This window comes from Cervus elaphus, chromosome 8 (genome assembly GCF_910594005.1).
Source record: "Cervus elaphus chromosome 8, mCerEla1.1, whole genome shotgun sequence".
NCBI lineage: Eukaryota > Metazoa > Chordata > Mammalia > Artiodactyla > Cervidae > Cervus > Cervus elaphus.
The window spans coordinates 54,314,568-54,331,521 of NC_057822.1; the positions used below are offsets into that span (position 1 = coordinate 54,314,568).

Genomic DNA, 16,954 nt, shown 5'->3' on the forward strand with positions numbered 1-16,954 from the left:
TCAAAAGGAGGGCTGCAAGAAGCATAGCAGATTTTAAAAAAAACCATATACATCACAGATTAAAAGAAAACTCGAGATGACTTCAGGAGCAAAGATTTCAACACAATTTCCCTAAAGTTGATGGACTTCAACTACACCCGCCTCCGCTGGGGCCCCTGTTTACTCTGTCCTGCCTTGAGGAGTTCGCCAGGAGAAAAAGCTTAAGAAGTGTGCCTCTGGGTGCACTTCAAGCTTAGAATTTCAATAATAAATGCTTCTCACAGGGCGTGTCCTTCAGCCTGGTAACACCACCAACCAATAAAGCCACTTCACTACAGAATTCCCTAACCAAGCCTGTGGGGATTCCCTTGTGGCTCAACCGGTAAAGAAACCATCCGCAATGACGGAGACCCAGATCCCTGGATTGGGCAGATCCCACGGACAAGGGAAAGGCTATGCACTCCAGTCTCCTTGCCTGGAGAACTCCATGGACTGTATACTCCATGGACTCGCAGAGTCCGACACGCTGACTTTCATGCACGCACCAAGCCTGTGAGGGGCCGACAGCAGAGTCAGCATCAACTCCTCTTCCCTCTTCCTAACATATCGAGAGGTATTCAGTAGACTATTTAACCTACTTACACACAATCCACCTATTTTGTTGTTGCTTTTTTTTTAATTTAAATTTATTTCTAATTGGAGGATAACTGGTTTAAAATATTGTGTCGGTTTCTGCCATCTAACAACATGCATCAGCCATAGGTATACATATGTTCCCGCCCTCCTGAATCCCCCTTCCACCTCCCAGCCCTCTAGGTGGTCATAGAGCACTAGATTTGAGCTCCCTGGATCAGACAGCAAATTTCCAATGGCTATCTAATTTTACATATGATAATGTATATGTTTCAGTGCTAATCTCTCAATTCCTTCCACCCTCTTCTTCCCCCACCAGCCCTGCCCACAAGTCTGTTAACCCATCTACTTCGGAAAAAGCTGACCCTCCCCCAAACCTCAGAGTAAACATTTTCTTAAGCCATTCAGCTCCTTCTGGTCACCTGGCCACAGTCACCTGTGGTGACTTGGATTGACGAGTATGTGTGACTCAATGACCTACCCAGAGCTCCAGGTTTACCTGATAGGATCACTAGGGATTATAAATGTTCTAGAGAGGTGATCACTCTTATCCTGTGAGAACTCTGTGAAGGAAGGGACTATTTCTTACCTGTAGATGGGGTGGTGGCAGAAGGAGGGTGGATGGCAGGATGGAAGAGCACGTCCTCTGATCTAGAGCTGCAAAAGCTCTGAGCAGAGCCAGAATTCTGAAGTCTGAGCCACACAGCCTTCCATTCATTGGCCCCCTTATCAACCACAGCATAAACAAACAAATGACTGTTCAATATGTTTGCATGATGGACCACCCAAGACCATCACACACTTTTACAGAATGAAATAAAGCCAGGTGACTACGACAGGGACTTTAAAAAAAAAAAAAAAAAAAAAAAAGAAGAAAAAACCTATATCTTTCTGGGAAAGAATTAAAAAACAAAGTGAAATGCAAGATAGTAAAATATTGCCTGTTATTAACTTGGCCATTGATACCAGGCTAAACAATTTTGTAGCAAACCATGAATAAAAGCAAAGCAGAAATATTATCAGAATAAAGACCAAGCAACAGATTTCCCAAGGGTGGTATATACAATTTGTGGGGTTACAGAGGTGAGATAATCAAATTTATTGTCCCGTATTTTTTGTTAATTACAAAAAGAAAACATGCTTGACTTAACAAATTTTATAATACATGAGTCTAAAAAAGTAATAACTGTTTCCTGTCCCTGTATCACATTCCCTCTCCCAACTAAAGTCAGCATGCCTAAACCCACCCACACTAAAGTTAGCATGGTTCTAAAGTTAGCCTGCCTTTCTCTTTATTCATACAAATATACAAAGAAATCTGTATGCAGGTCAAGAAGCAACAGTTAGAACTGGACATGGAACAACAGACTGGTTCCAAATAGGGAAAGGAGTACGTCACTTCAGTTCAGTTCAGTCACTCAGTCGTGTCCGACTCTTTGCGACCCCATGAATCCCAGCACGACAGGCCTCCCTGTCCATCACCAACTCCTGGAGTTTACCCAAAATCATGCCCATTGAGTTCGTGATACCATCCAACCATCAGATCCTCTGTCATCCCCTTCTCCTCCTGCCCCCAATCCCTCCCAGCATCAGGGTCTTTTCCAATGAGTCAACTCTTCGCATGAGGTGGCCAAAGTATTGGAGTTGCAGCTTCAGCATCAGTCCTTCCAGTGAACACCCAGGACTGATCTCTTTTAGGATGGACTGGTTGGACCTCCTTGCAGTCCAAGGGACTCTCAGGAGTCTTCTCCAACACCACAGTTCAAAAGCATCAATTCTTCGGCGCTCAGCTATCTTCACAGTCCAACTCTCACATCCGTACATGACCACTGGAAAAACCACAGCCTTGACTAGACGGACCGTTGTTGGCAAAGTAATGTCTCTGCTTTTTATATGCTGTCTAGGTTGCTCACAACTTTCCTTCCAAGGAGTAAGCGTCTTTTAACTTCATGGCTGCAGTCACCATCTGCAGTGATTTTGGAGCCCAGAAAAATAAAGTCTGACACTGTTTCCATGTCTCCCCATCTATTTGCCATGAGGTGATGGGACCAGATGCCATGATCTTAGTTTTCTGAATGCTGAGTTTTAAGCCAACTTTTTTACTCTCCTCTTTCACCTTCATCAAGAGGCTTTTTAGTTCCTCTTCACTTTCTGCCATAAGGGTGGTGTCATCTGCATATCTGAGGTTATTGATATTTCTCCCAGCAATCTTGACTCCAGCTTGTGCTTCTTCCAGCCCAGCATTTCTCATGATGTACTCTGCATATAAGTTAAGTAAGCAGGGTGACAATATACAGCCTTGATGTACTCCTTTTCCTATTTGGAACCGGTCTGTTGTTCCATGTCCAGTTCTAACTGTTGCTTTCTGACCTACACATAGGTTTCTCAAGAGGCAGGTCAGGTGGTCTGGTATTCCCATCTCTTTAAGAATTTTCCACAGTTTATTGTGATCCACACAGTCAAAGGCTTTGGCATAGTCAATAAAGCAGAAATAGATGTTTTTCTGGAACTCTTGCTTTTTTGATGATCCAGCGGATATTGGCAATTTGATCTTTGGTTCCTCTGCCTTTCCTAAAACCAGCTTGAACATCTGGATGTTCACGGTTCACATACTGCTAAAGCCTGGTTTGGAGAATTTTGAGCATTACTTTACTAGCGTGTGAGATGAGTACAATTATATGGTAGTTTGAACATTCTTTGGCATTGCCTTTCTTTGGGATTGGAATGAAAACTGACCTTTTCCAGTCCTGTGGCCACTGCTGAGTTTTCCAAATTTGCTGGCATATTGAGTGCAGCACTTTCACAGCATCGTCCTTCAGGATTTGAAATAGCTCAACTGGAATTCCACCACATCCACTAGCTTTGTTCGTAGTGATGCTTCCTAAGGCCCACTTGACTTCACATTCCAGGATGTCTGGCTCTAGGTGAGTGATCACACCATCGTGATTATCTGGGTCGTGCAGATCTTTTTTGTATAGTTCTTCTGTGTATTCTTGCCACCTCTTCTTAATATCTTCTGCTTCTGTTAGGTCCATACCATTTATGTCCTTAAATGTGTCCATCTTTGCATGAAATGTTCCCTTGGTATCTCTAATTTTCTTGAAGAGATCTCTAGTCTTTCCCATTCTGTCACCATGCTTATTTAACTTATATTCAGAGTACATCACGAGAAATGCTGCACTGGATGAAGCACAAGCTATAATCAAGATTGCCATGAGAAATATCAATAACTTCAGATATGTAGACGACACTACCCTTATGGCAGAAAGTGAAGAAGAACTAAAGAGCCTCTTGATGAAAGTGAAAGAGGAGAGTGAATATGCTGGCTTAAAGCTCAACATTCAGAAAACAAAGATTATGGCATCTGATCCCATCACTTCACAGCAAATAGATGGGTAAACAGGGGAAACAGTGGCAGACTTTACTTTTTGGGGCTCCAAAATCACTGCAGATGGTGACTGCAGCCATGAAATTAAAAGACGCTTACTCCTTGCAAGAAAAGCTATGACCAACATAGATAGCATATTAAAAAGCAGAGATATTACTTTGTCAACAAATGTCTGTCTAGTCAAAGCTATTGTTTTTCCAGTAGTCATGTAGGGATGTGAGAGTTGGACTATAAAGAAAGCTGAGCATCCAAGAAATGATGTTTTGAACTATGCTGTTGGAGAAGATTCTTGAGAGTCCCTTGGACTGCAAGGAGATCCAACCAGTCAATCCTAAAGGAAATCAGTCCTGAATATTCATTAGAAGGACTGATGCTGAAGCTGAAACTCCAATACTTTGGCCACCTGATGCGAAGAACTGACTCACTGGAAAAGGCCCTGATGCTGGGAAAGATTGAGGGCAGGAGGAGAAGGAGATGGCAGAGGGTGAGATGATTGGATGGCATCACCAATGCAATGGCCATGAGTTTGAGTAGGCTCCTGGAGTTGGTAATGAACAGGGAAACCTGGCGTGCTGCAGTGCATGGGGGTCCCAAAGTCAGACACGATTGAGCAACTGAACTGAACTGAAAGTTAGCATGCCTTTCTTTTTATTCATACAAATATACAAACATATGTACATATCATATACCCCCCCATCTTAAAAAAAGTCATACAACACACATTACCCTGTAAGCCATTTGTTTTCTTATTTGCTTAAAATAGAGAATGCCTAAGCCTCCAATATGATGTGTGTTTCAAGTTACAAAATGAAGGCACAAACATCATGGAAATGATAGGTCCAAAGTATCATGGAAAACATTAATTATATGAATATCTGGAAGCAGAAAGAAATTTTCTACTTTTGTTTTATACCAGAAAGAACATTCCTAAAATATGGCAGAAAATAAAATTATGTAAGGCTGAAACCCAGACATTTCGTCTGCTAAAACTCATGAATGTTAACACTTGGCATTTTGTTTAAAAGAAGATTGTTTTATTTTTAGTGGGCACAACAAATCAGGTATTTGAATGCATGTAATGTTCTATTCTCCAACCTATTCTCAATTCATCTGAAAGGCAATTCTGCTTCTCAGAGCCAAAAAGAAAAACGATCAGCCGCCGTAGGTTGGGATGTAACTGATTTCTCCTATCTCCATCTGAAAGACCAATGTGTAAAGTCTGTCTCTTATTTGCTATCAGACCACACTTTCAATTAAAGCTGCAGAACCATTTAAGTTTTCCCACCTGAAAGCCGAACTGCTACAGACTGAGGAAAGGTGACCGGGGCCTCAGGGCCCAACCAGAGCACACCTCGCCCGTTCCACAGCAACAGCGTTTTAGGCCTTGTCCACCTGGACCCGTGGTTTACACAACTGCATCTCTGAACTCAGGTTAGTAGCCAGCTACCCAATTAACATTCCAAAGCAGTACCCACATATCTCGTTGTTACTGTCAACCTCCTCCATCTCCAACAATCAAATCAAGAAAGATGAAAAGTTCAATTCCCAGATGGTGACTCCTATTTCATTAAGAAATTAATTATCCAAAGTTATCCTTGAAACGTGACTGCCTACCTGAAAAGGAAAACTATATGTGACATAAAATATAGCTTTGCATATGATTTTTAAAACATATTAGTTCCACAAAAGTTACAAATCAGTTATGTTCTCTTCTTTTTATTTATTTATATTTCTTCCTATTGTTTCCAGACTAATAGGAAAACATGAAGCATGTCTCAATAAACCAATTCATATCTAGACACAGATACACTATAAAGTGGAAGAAACAGAACTCAGAGGTGATGTGGGATCTACCAAAAGTACTTCTACCCAATCCACTGGTTTCCTTCTCAGCTGCTGGTACAGGGCATCACTGCCCCATTTCCTCGGTTTCGTTAACACCAGGTCTCTATCTGAGCAGACGCAAATTTCTATGCTTTCTGCAAATTCCCAGAAAGCTGCACGTAAAAGCATTTGTCATTCATATTTTAAATATATTTAAAAAACTCGACAGCGTAACACTGTGAAATTCTTCATAGAGAATTTTTACAACATAAAATTCCTATCACTGTATATATTTCTGTTTTCATTCTTGTGCCTGACATGATACTTTTGTATAGCAGGACATGACTATTCCCAAATCTCCAGGGACCAAACACATATTCGTAGCTGGTAATTTGCTCCTGTCTCTACTAACTACAAGTGTCAAGAAGGTTTCTCTCTCTTTTGACAGTTGACTGCCTTGCATTTCAATAAGTGGTTTCTCAAAGGTTAGACTACTAATCTTATGTAGGTATCTAAGAAGACACTTCTGGATTTCAAACTTCCTCCTGAGCTTATGTCCCTCAAAGGGCAGAACGGAGTCTTCCACTTAATTCTGAATACTCTCAACATCCAGCGCAACACTCTACCCGGTCAGCAGACACCATGTGTGGGAAGAGACTCAGGCCACTCTCATCAACATTACTCACACACCAAGTGAGCAAACACAAAATTCTTCCTGAGGGTATTAACAAATACCTCTGGACTCCAATAAACACACAGAAAAAAGAAGAGTCTGAGGAAGAGAAGCCCATTCTGCACCATAAAATGCAAAGTCTAAACCCCCCAGATGACCTTCCATGCACACTCACATATATCTCACTGTGGTCAAAGCGCTTCTTGAGGTTGTCGATGACAGTGTCCTCATTGAGAGGTTCTAAAAGAACCATATCTCCAACTCCAATCATATTGTCCAGCAGTGATGTTTTCACCTCCATCTTGGCCATAGTCTCTTGCTGTAGGAAAGAGAGAGAAAGGAACAATTGAAATGAGCAAGACTGGTTCAGATGGGTTCTTGGTACCAACGAAGAAATGAAACACTGCTAGTTCCAAACGGTCCTCACTTGCCTTACCATGGTTGTGACCTCTCCCTCCCTACAGCCTACGTCAGAAGACTGGGGGGTGAGGGGGGGTTGGGGGAGGGCTGCAGTCACTGCCAAGCTGCTAGAAGTCCCAGTCATCATCTTCCCAAGCAAAGTCCCTCTACTGAAAGAGCCACCAGGTAGCCAGGATTGCCGTTTCCTTCTTTTAGATCACTGCCTCTCCCCAGCCAGAAGTTGCGAAACACTAGCAAGAGAACCCAACCCACCCCTTTCCACCAGCCCTTGCCCACCAATGTCAGACCTGAACCCACAGAAACCTGCTGCCCCAAATGGTATCACCCAGTATTCCATGATGAAAGGCAAAATGCCATTTTCCCAAAAAATGTGTTTAAAATGATGAGTACTTGCTGTAAAGCAGATGCTATCTCAAGAACTTTCTGTGCATCAATTAATTTAATCCTCACAATTCTATGAGGTAAATTGTTATCATTATACCCATTTTAAGATAAGGAAGCTCAGAAAGGTTAACGAGATTTTGCTTATGGTTAGTTAGGACTGTGTCACATTTATGTGTTAAAAGTACAAAATCACCATTTATAATACTATACCTATGGGGAGAAACTTCATTCCAGGAGTCAACACTGACTGATATACAAAAGAATACACCCCACTTGAAAATCAGAGGTTGCCTATATAATATAACCTGCCAAGAGTGGCCTCAGTATTCTTAATGCTCATTCCAACAGACACACTCCTAGAAGAGCAAAGAGACCTTGCTTTGCCAACAAAGGTCCATCTAGTCAAAGCTTTGGTTCTTCCAATAGTCAGGTATGGATGTGAGAGTTAGACCGTAAAGAAGGCTGAGAGCCGAAGAATTGATGCTTTTGAACTGTGGCGTTGGAGAAGACTCTTGAGAGTCCCTTGGACAATAAGGAGATCAAACCAGTTAATCCTAAAGGAAATCAACTCTGAATAGTCATTGGAAGGACTGATGCTGAAAGACTAAAGCTCCACTACTTTGACCACCAGATACGAAGAGCTGACTCATTGGAAAAGACCCTGATGCTGGGAAAGATTGAAGCCAGGAGGAAAAGGGGACAACAGAGGACAAGGTGGTTGGGTGGCATCACTGACTCGATGGACTTAAGTTTGAGCAAGCTCCGGGAGATGATGAAGGACAGGGAAGCCTGGCGTGCTGCAGTCCATGGGGTTGCAAAGAGCCAGACATGACGGAGTGACTGAACAATAACAACATTAAAAAAAATTTTAAGTGTGTACTGAAAAGCCAAAAAAGAGAGACTAAGAACCAGCAGCAAGGCTCTCCAATAAACAAAAGCAACCAATGAGGAACTATTAAATAATCAAAAGAAGAAAACCAAAGTTAACTTCTTTGTTAATCTTTTTAAATATCATGCCAACTATACCTGGAATAAACAGCCCCAGATATTGCTAAAGCCCAACAACGGTCGCACCAAGAACAGTTTCACATACCTTGAACTAGGCCAGGCTATTTCAAAATCAACCAGGTGGAGGTGGGGGACCCGCCAAGCTCTAGAGATGCACAGAAGCCAGAGAGAGGGCTGGGCCCACACCAGTCCTCGGAGACTGTTCAGAAATAGGAACCTGAGTGCCCAAACTCTGTCGCAATAAATTAACATTTTAATCAAATTTCAAGTTCTCAGACTTGAGAAATGCCAAAAGCAATCTAGCAGCGATACATTACATGTAATTTGGCAGATGAGGGAAGAAGGCTTAGGGATTAAGGGGGAAGTCAACCTGAGAAGAGTTTCAAAAATAACCACCTCAACCCAGCAATTTGAATTAAGTGAAGAGGCCAAATGGGAACTCTTTGCCCCAGGGTAGATTCCTGTATATCAAGTCTATTTATGGAAACAGCTACAGAAAGACAACAGTTTCATGGCAAGTAACAGTAAGGTAATTAAGCAGCCAATGCTTCTCTGTAATTAAACCTGCTTCATCATCTTTCAAATATGAGTTTCAAGCGAGAGTACGGGTTCTAATTTTTACACTTCTTTCCCAACTTTATAATCAATCTGAAGAGCGAGGGCAAAACAAATGCTGCTATAGGCAGTGGGTAAAAGGGGAAAACTCTGAAAACACAACTTTTGCAAATCAAAATACCACAATAAAGAAAACCAAGTGAAAAGGTGATACCAACATCCACTTAGTCCAGCCAGCACAGTTTTGTTTCATACCAGTTTTTTTTTTTTTTTTTTAGCATGTAGGTTCTCTGGAGGAGCAAACAGTGATACCCTTCCCAACATTCTCATTCTGGTGAAACTGGAACTCTGATAAAATGGCACAGAGATACTTCCTATCTTCAAACAAATGAATTGATTTCCCTGACTACCCTCTCCAGGCCTGGTTGGGTCACTCTGACATCTCAACAAAATTAGCCCGTATATTTCGTTCAGCCAAAAGAAACTGATTTGTTTCTTCTCTGAAGGAGCAACACTGACTATGGGAACAAATTTCAGAATCACTTGCTAACTCAAGGTTTCCATAAACTATCCAAAGAATCCACACGGGAACACATGGAGAGCACCGAGGACACTTTGTGTTTGATGCATACAAGTTCATCACCTGCACCCTTCCCAAGAGCCCCCCAGGGGAATGCACGTTGTTCCAAGGAAGCCACTTATATCTCATGTCCAGGAATAGAGCATGTGATCTAGACTGTGACAATGAACACATTTCCATCTCCCAGCCACGAGAGCTGACTCAGCGCTGGTTATTTAACTGAGCCTGAAGTTTTGGCTTGGAGTACTAGGACAAAGGTTCCATCTACCTCTGGGTGGCATGGTTTACAGACATGGTACTAGGAATTGCTGCGACCATGACTGCTTTTGGGGTTCCCCGGGTGGCTCAGATGGTAAAGAGGCTGCCTGCAATGCAGAAGACCCGGGTTGGATCCCTGGGTCAGGAAGATCCCCCGGAGAAGGAAATGGCAACCCACTCCAGTATTATTGTCTGGGAAATCCCATGGACAGAGGAGCCTGGCAGGCTACAGTCCATGGGGTCTGCTTTTATGAGGGAGCTAGTCTGAGGAGGAAAACAGTACACAGAGGAGGGCAAGGAAAGAAAATAACCCAGTGACATCACAAACTTCCGGAAAGGTTTGCACCTGAAGCCTGCCACACAGCTCGCAAGTCCTTATCGTTTAAGTTGTTTGAGTTGGATTTTCTATTATTTTCGACAGAAAGCATCTTATCCAATGAAAGAAAGTGGCACAAGGAAATAGAATATTGTAAATAACACACTAAAGAGTATGAACCGGCTAAGCCAAGGCCGCAAGGGTGGAGGCATGAGGACCTACTTATTTGGACAGTCCTACTTAATTTGGACTGGCAAGATCACCGTCGATATTTAACAGAGAAACAGGTGACCAAACCATGGACTGTTATGCCTTAAAACATGAACCTTGTGCTTGCAAGTTTTGAGAATGTGAGAAAGCGAGGCTATGTGTGGGCTACTCATTGAAGATCTACAAGAAAGCTATAAAACTAGCCTGTCCGAAAGCCAAAGGGGAGAACACATGATTCTAAGAGGAGTCATCTGCCCGGAGGCAGGAGATGCAGAGGAGAAGTCCTGTATCCCAAGAACCAACTGTTTCATCTCTACAGCCCGAGAACTGGATAGCACACCCACCATGAAGATGGAACACAGGGAAAGTATCACCGACGCTACTGCTTCTTAAGCTTAACTATTCCCAGCTGGATTCCATTCACCAAGAGCTAAGCCAGGTCCAACTGCCCAGAGACAAGTTCTCAGATCAGGTTCTAGGTTGAAAACCTAAGGGGTTGGTAGTATGTCTAATTTTTATTGGGGCTTCCCAGGTGGCACTAGCGGTAAAGAACCTGCCTGCTAATGCAGGAGATGTAAGAGATGGGTTTGATCCCTGTTTCGGGAAGATCCCCTGGAGGAGGGCATGGTAACCTACTCCAGTCTTCTCACCTGGAGAATCCCATGGACAGAGGAGCCTGGCGGGGTACAGTTCAGGGGGTCACAAAGAGTCGGACAAGACTGAAGCGACTTAGCATACACATACTGTTTTTTATTAGTCCATGGAAGCAGTAAACCTTGTAAGCCAATAACATTTTTAAGGGAGTCTGGCTGACAGTGACGAGTGCTTAATCTTTAAGACAATCAAAACCAAGACCTCCAACTCATAAAACAAACTAAAAACAAGAACTGTTAAAATATGACAAAGCCATCACCCCCTACACTCCACTTTAGATGGGGCCACAGAAGACAACAGACACAAGAGATCTTCTTGATACCTTCTGTGGAGGGGCAACTATGTTTTCAGCCACACAGGCAAGAGCTGCATGATGCTGGCTGGAGCATTTTATTTTCTTAAGCTGAAGTATGGAAAGAAAGGCATATCTGGGTGTTGGGCAGCCACAAGGGTATCCAGAGGAGACATTGCCTTTTTTTTTTTTTTAATGGAGACACTATCTTGTATACAATCCTATTCCAGTAAAGAATCCACCTGCGATACAGGAGACCCAGGTTTGATCTCTGGGTCAAGAAGATCCCCTGGAGATGGGAATGACAACTCACTCCATATTCTTGCCTGGATTCTCCAGGAGATGGACAGAGGAGCCCAGTGGGCTAGTCCATGGAGTCTATTCTTCAGTTCATGGGGTGGCAAAGAGTCAGACACAACTGAGCAACTTTTACTTTTACTTTTTTTCCCCCTTTCAGGGAGTCCAAGTTACCTTATGACAAGTAACTAGTGAGAAGTAATGCCCAATTCTCACTACAGAATTCGAAGGAGACGGACGTGCTTTCTCCACCCCCAAAGAACATGGCCTGCATGAGTGTGTGCGTGCTAAGTCACTTCAGTCTTGTCTCCAACTCTTTGCAACCCTATGGACTGTAGCCCGCCAGCCTCCCCTGTCCGTGAGATTCTCCAGGCAAGAATACTGGAGTGGAATGCCATGCCCTCCTCCAGAGGAGCTTCCTGATCCAGGGATCAAACCAGTTTCCTACATCTCCTGCACTGCAGGCAGACTCTTTACCCACTGAGCGACCTGGAAAGCCCAAACATGGCTTATGCACAGCCAATCACATCCTTCTATGACCAGAAGTCCCGGGACATGATGACAAACAGCAGCATGAAGACCAGGTGGGTCCCGGGCCCTGGCTTCTGCTATGGAGCCCGCTGCCCAGTCCCCCAGTCTTTCAGAGGTTCCTGCCTGTATCCTCCCTGGTCCTCTGACCTTTCAGCAATTCTGTGAGTTCCTACATCCTTTCTGCATTGCACCCAGCCAAAATCCTTGCCTGATTTGAACACCAAGTACTGTGCCCAATATAAGTATTAAACCACCGTTCGATCTTCAATATTATGTGAAACCAATCTTTTTCTCCCAACCTTGGAGAAAGCAATCCACAAAATACAATGACTGGCGGAGCCTTTAGAGGACCACAGGGGAACCTGGAGGCAGGACCTCCACCTCAGGGCACTGGTTTAGCCCAGCCAGAAGCTCACCAACTGATAACAGGTGACTCCATGGCTGCACAAGCTCTTTTCACCTGTTTGTCCATCCAAGAAAAACAAAATATATTATCACAACCATTCCTTCCCCCACTTACTCTCATCTCACAAACTTACTACCTATATTGCAGTGTATAGCAATTCATTTACTGGCATCTTTTGCAGCATAAAAATACCATTTAAAATCTGAAAAGCATCATTTCAAAAATCCCTCAAAATCCAAAAGAATGAAACATAAACATCCCACAGCATCTTAAAATGCCATCTATAACCTAGCATTTATATATGAGTAGTCCACCCAGCCCCAAACTTAAATTACAAGTCACCTACCATGTTGTCTATGCCTAGGGATGTCAAGACCAGCATTCCCCAAGCCAAGAGCCCCACACAGACATGGCCAAACCATACAGTAGATCCTTATGAAGAGCATGACCATTCTACTATTGACATCAAAACAGCAACACTAAAACTTATTCCAAAGTAATTGGTAATTTAATGACTGACTAAGATGTATTTTAAGCTGAAATATATTATCTGTTAGTCTTCTACGTTACTCAAAAGCCTCAGAATGCCACAGATGAGAGCAAATGTGTATTTTTAAGTTGAAAGTTTTACTGTAGAATCTGAAAGAACATTCTCAAATCAGAGCTGAGCTGGGCAATGGTTAAAAAGGATTAACATTAATTTATGAACACAATTTTAAATTTGAAAAAACCTTGGACTACAAGCTACTATTACATAAAACAGATAAACAACAAGGTCCTACTGTATGGTACAGGAAATTATATTCAATACCCTGTAATAAACCATAATGGAAAGGAATATGAAAAAGAATATAAAACATATAAAACTGAATCATTTGCACACCAGAAACTAACACAACATTGTAAATCAACTATGAAAAAAAAGTGTTAGTGGTTCAGTCGTGTCTGACTCTTTGCAACCCCATGGATGTCATCAACCAGGCGCCTCTGTCCAAGGATTCCTCCAGGCAAGAACACTGCAGAGTGTTGCCATTCTATTCGCTAGGGGATCTTCCCACCCAGGGATTGAACCTGGTTCTCCAGCATTCCAGGAAGTTTCTTTACCATCCGAGCCATTCAACTTAAAAAAATAGTAAATAATGGAAATTTCCTGGCAGTCCAGTGGTTAGGACTCTTAATGACACTTTCACTACCACGGCCCAGGTTCAATCCCTTGTGGGGGAACTAAGACCCTGCGAGTCTCCCAGTAAATAAATGATATAAATAATAAATAAATTTTTAAATGTGAAGAAATTTCTTAAGCAAAGCTATAAATGCCACTTGCAGGAAAACTTAATGAAAGCAGGTTATCTACTGCTCTGATAACTGTAAATGAGGACGTCTGAAATACATCTATTATAATATACATCAGAAGCAGAGCCTTCGGGGAGCCTTCTTACCATAGCAGCCACTGTAATTTGACTCGAGTTCCCCTCATTAACCTCCTTATGCCGTAGTCTTGTATGCTTTGTAGCCCCTTTTCTGGAGAATCAGCTCCATGGTGTCAAGAGTCACCCTTATTCATCTTTATTTCCCTAAAGGCACAGTGCACGGCCTCTGGCACATGGCAGGCATTCAGACAAACACAAAAGGAAAACAAGTATGCAAATTTATGGTTGACAACTGAGTTGTTCAAGAGTGCACATTCTCACAGCTGCCATCCTGGGCTGGGTGGTTCCCTCCCAGCCAATCAGAAGGCAAAATAATGACTGTGGCTTCAAGCCACTTTGATCCATTCCTCTAAAAACACAATACTATCAACAAAGGACAGGAAATAGAATTGAGCTATTTGGCTCCCAAAGACATCGCTAATGCTTTTAAGGATAACATGAGAAACACATTTAACTAAGAAAACAAGGCCAATGTGGCAAGATTTCATGAATAAAATAAGAGTCAGCAAATCCTGATAGCAAAACAAGGCAAAAGAGAGGCCAAGTCTATAGGACATGGTTCAATACCTAACATAATGGGCTAAAAAAACCTGAAACTTCCTTCCTGGATCTTTCAAAATAGCACCAACCTCATCTTTGAGAAAAGTCTGATTAAACTTCCATTCAATTCGGTTCAACCACCGCTTACACTATTCAGCCCTGTTGGTCCCTGGCATTGTGTTAAGTGCTAGGGACACTCTGAATAATCATGGTACCGTCTTGTCCCATACACTCCCCAGGAGCTCACAGTCTAGTAAGAATCGAGACAAAAAATAGGTGACTTTTGAAATGTCAAATGACCATCTTAATGATTAAAAGCAACACAAGTTCACTAAAGGAAAAAAGAAATCAGAAAATGTAGATGAGCAAAAAGAATATAAGCCAAATCCAACAGCCTCATGCTTTAGTTTAAATCCTTCTGGATTCATTAGAATCCCTAGGAAACCTGATTTTTATAACCAATGAAATGGCCATCGTTTCTGGCTTTATAAATTGATCAATGTAAGTATTTCTGCCTCAGGTAGGAATGTGAAATAGATCTATAGGAGCTATGACACTCTGGAGCTACACCAACAATATCCAACACTTTAAAATTCAGCCAAATTGGATGGCCACCTGCCCCTCTGTTCTTTACCTTCTGTGTGTGTGTTCAGTCACTCAATCATGGCTGACTCTTTGCACCCCCATCGTCTGTAGCCCACCAGGCTCCTCTGTCCATGGAATTCTCCAGGCAAGAATACTAGAATGGGTTGCCATTTCCTTCTCCATTGATCAGGTAAGCCCTAAATTCTCCAATAACTCTCCAGCATCTTTTAATATTTAAATTCCTTAGGAGATGCTCAAAAATATCAGAGAACTGCCATGTGACCCAGCTATTCTACTTTAGAATTTGAAAGGAGGGACTCAAATGTTCATGTTCAAAGCAGCATTATTCACAAAACAAAATATGGCACACAAACAATGGAATATCATTCAGCCTTAAGAAAAAAAGCAAATTCTGACACATGTTATCGCACAGATGAAACCTGAGGACATCTTGCTAACTGAAACGGTTCAAGTGTTAGTCGCTCATTTGTGTCCGACTCTTTGTGAACCCACGGATGGGAGCCTGCCAGGCTCCTCTGTCCATGGAACTCTTCAGGCAAGAACACTGGAGTGGGTTGCCATTTTCTCCTCCAGGGGATCTTCCTGACCTAGGGATTGAACCCAGGTCTCCTGCATTGCAGAGTTCTCCCACACTGCAGGCAGATTCTTTACCATCTGAGCCACCAGGGAAGCCCCAAGAATACTGGAGTGGGTTGCCATTCCCTTCTGCAGGGGATCTTCCTGACCCAGGGATCGAACCCGGATCTCCCGCATCGCAGGCGGATTCTTTACCTTCTGACCAACTGAAATAAGTCAGTCACAAAAGGACAAGTACTGCATGACTCCACTTATGTGAGGTCCTAGAGCAGTCGGACACGACTGAAGTGACTTAGCAGCAGCAGAGCAGTCAAATTCATGAAGACAGAAACTAGGACGGTGGTTACCAGGGGCTGAGGGAGGCGGGAAAGGGAAGTTGCTGTTTAACCAGTACAAGGTTTCACTTTGGGAAGATGACCAATGGTGTTGATGGTTACACAACAATGTAAATATACTCAATGCCACTGAACTGCACATTTAAAAAGGTTAAAATGGTCATGATATGTTATGTATATTTTATCAAATATAAAAAAAACTTCCTCATCAGAGCTGACATGACTCCACAATTGGACTCCAGCCCTCCTCCTCGTTCTCACTGCTGCTTGACCAAGTCTCTCAACCCCTTAAGGCAAACCTCACACGAGGGACCTCCTGGGACAGACAGGAAAGTGGTTCTAGCTGTAGGCCTTTGCTCCACAGATCAGCTGAGCTGCTTGTCTTAAATAAAACCCTGCTGACTTAAACCGGTATGAGCAGCCCTTCCCCAAAGGCCATGTGCTCCGAGCAAGCCCTACACATTCAGCACAACTGTCGGCCTGCTGGTCTCCTCCGGCCTCTGGAGAAAGCCTGGGCTCCCCACGTGTGAAGACCCCCGCTGCCTGGCCAAGGGAGGGTGCACAGGGCGCTGGTGTGCGGAACAGGTGGATGGATGCACGTGGGACTGACTCAGCCCATTTTTCCTTCCAGGGCTGTTTCCATTAGCTCTACCCTTCCTGCCAGAGAGCCTCATGAGGTTCACCAGGAATAAGAAAGACCTGGCTTAGAAACTGAAGGCCAAAACACTTTCTCAGTATTTGTGAAGTTAAGGGCAAGTGGAATGAAAACTGCATTCTTTAGGACAGTTAGCTCAAGCAGAGTGTTTCTTAAAGGAGAAGAGGTGGGTGGACCACACAGGGTGCTATGCGGGGCTCCCCCAAGTCTAAGCAAATGGGCCATGATGTGCATTTGTGAAAAGGCTCAGATGGTACCAATTTTCATTCCTATCAACACACTCCTTAGAGAAGCTCATAGTATACGGGATGCTGATTCATGGCTTTACTTCACATAGTTATCTGATTTTCCAATCCTGTCTTCCACTGTTAAAGCCACTACATACTGAGGTTTTATCCATCTTT

General features: G+C 43.0%; 1 protein-coding gene across 4 annotated transcripts in view; it reads right to left on the bottom strand.

Annotated features, from left to right (window-relative positions):
* MYO1B (myosin IB) overlaps positions 1–16,954 on the bottom strand; it is a 188,322-nt gene that overhangs the window by 148,272 nt on the left and 23,096 nt on the right. For all 4 annotated transcript variants that reach the window (XM_043910537.1, XM_043910538.1, XM_043910539.1 and 1 more), the window contains one exon: positions 6,673–6,816. In XM_043910537.1, the coding sequence (XP_043766472.1) occupies positions 6,673–6,807 (135 nt within the window). In that variant the 5' untranslated portion in view covers positions 6,808–6,816. Of the gene's footprint in view, positions 1–6,672; positions 6,817–16,954 lie in introns of those variants that run through there.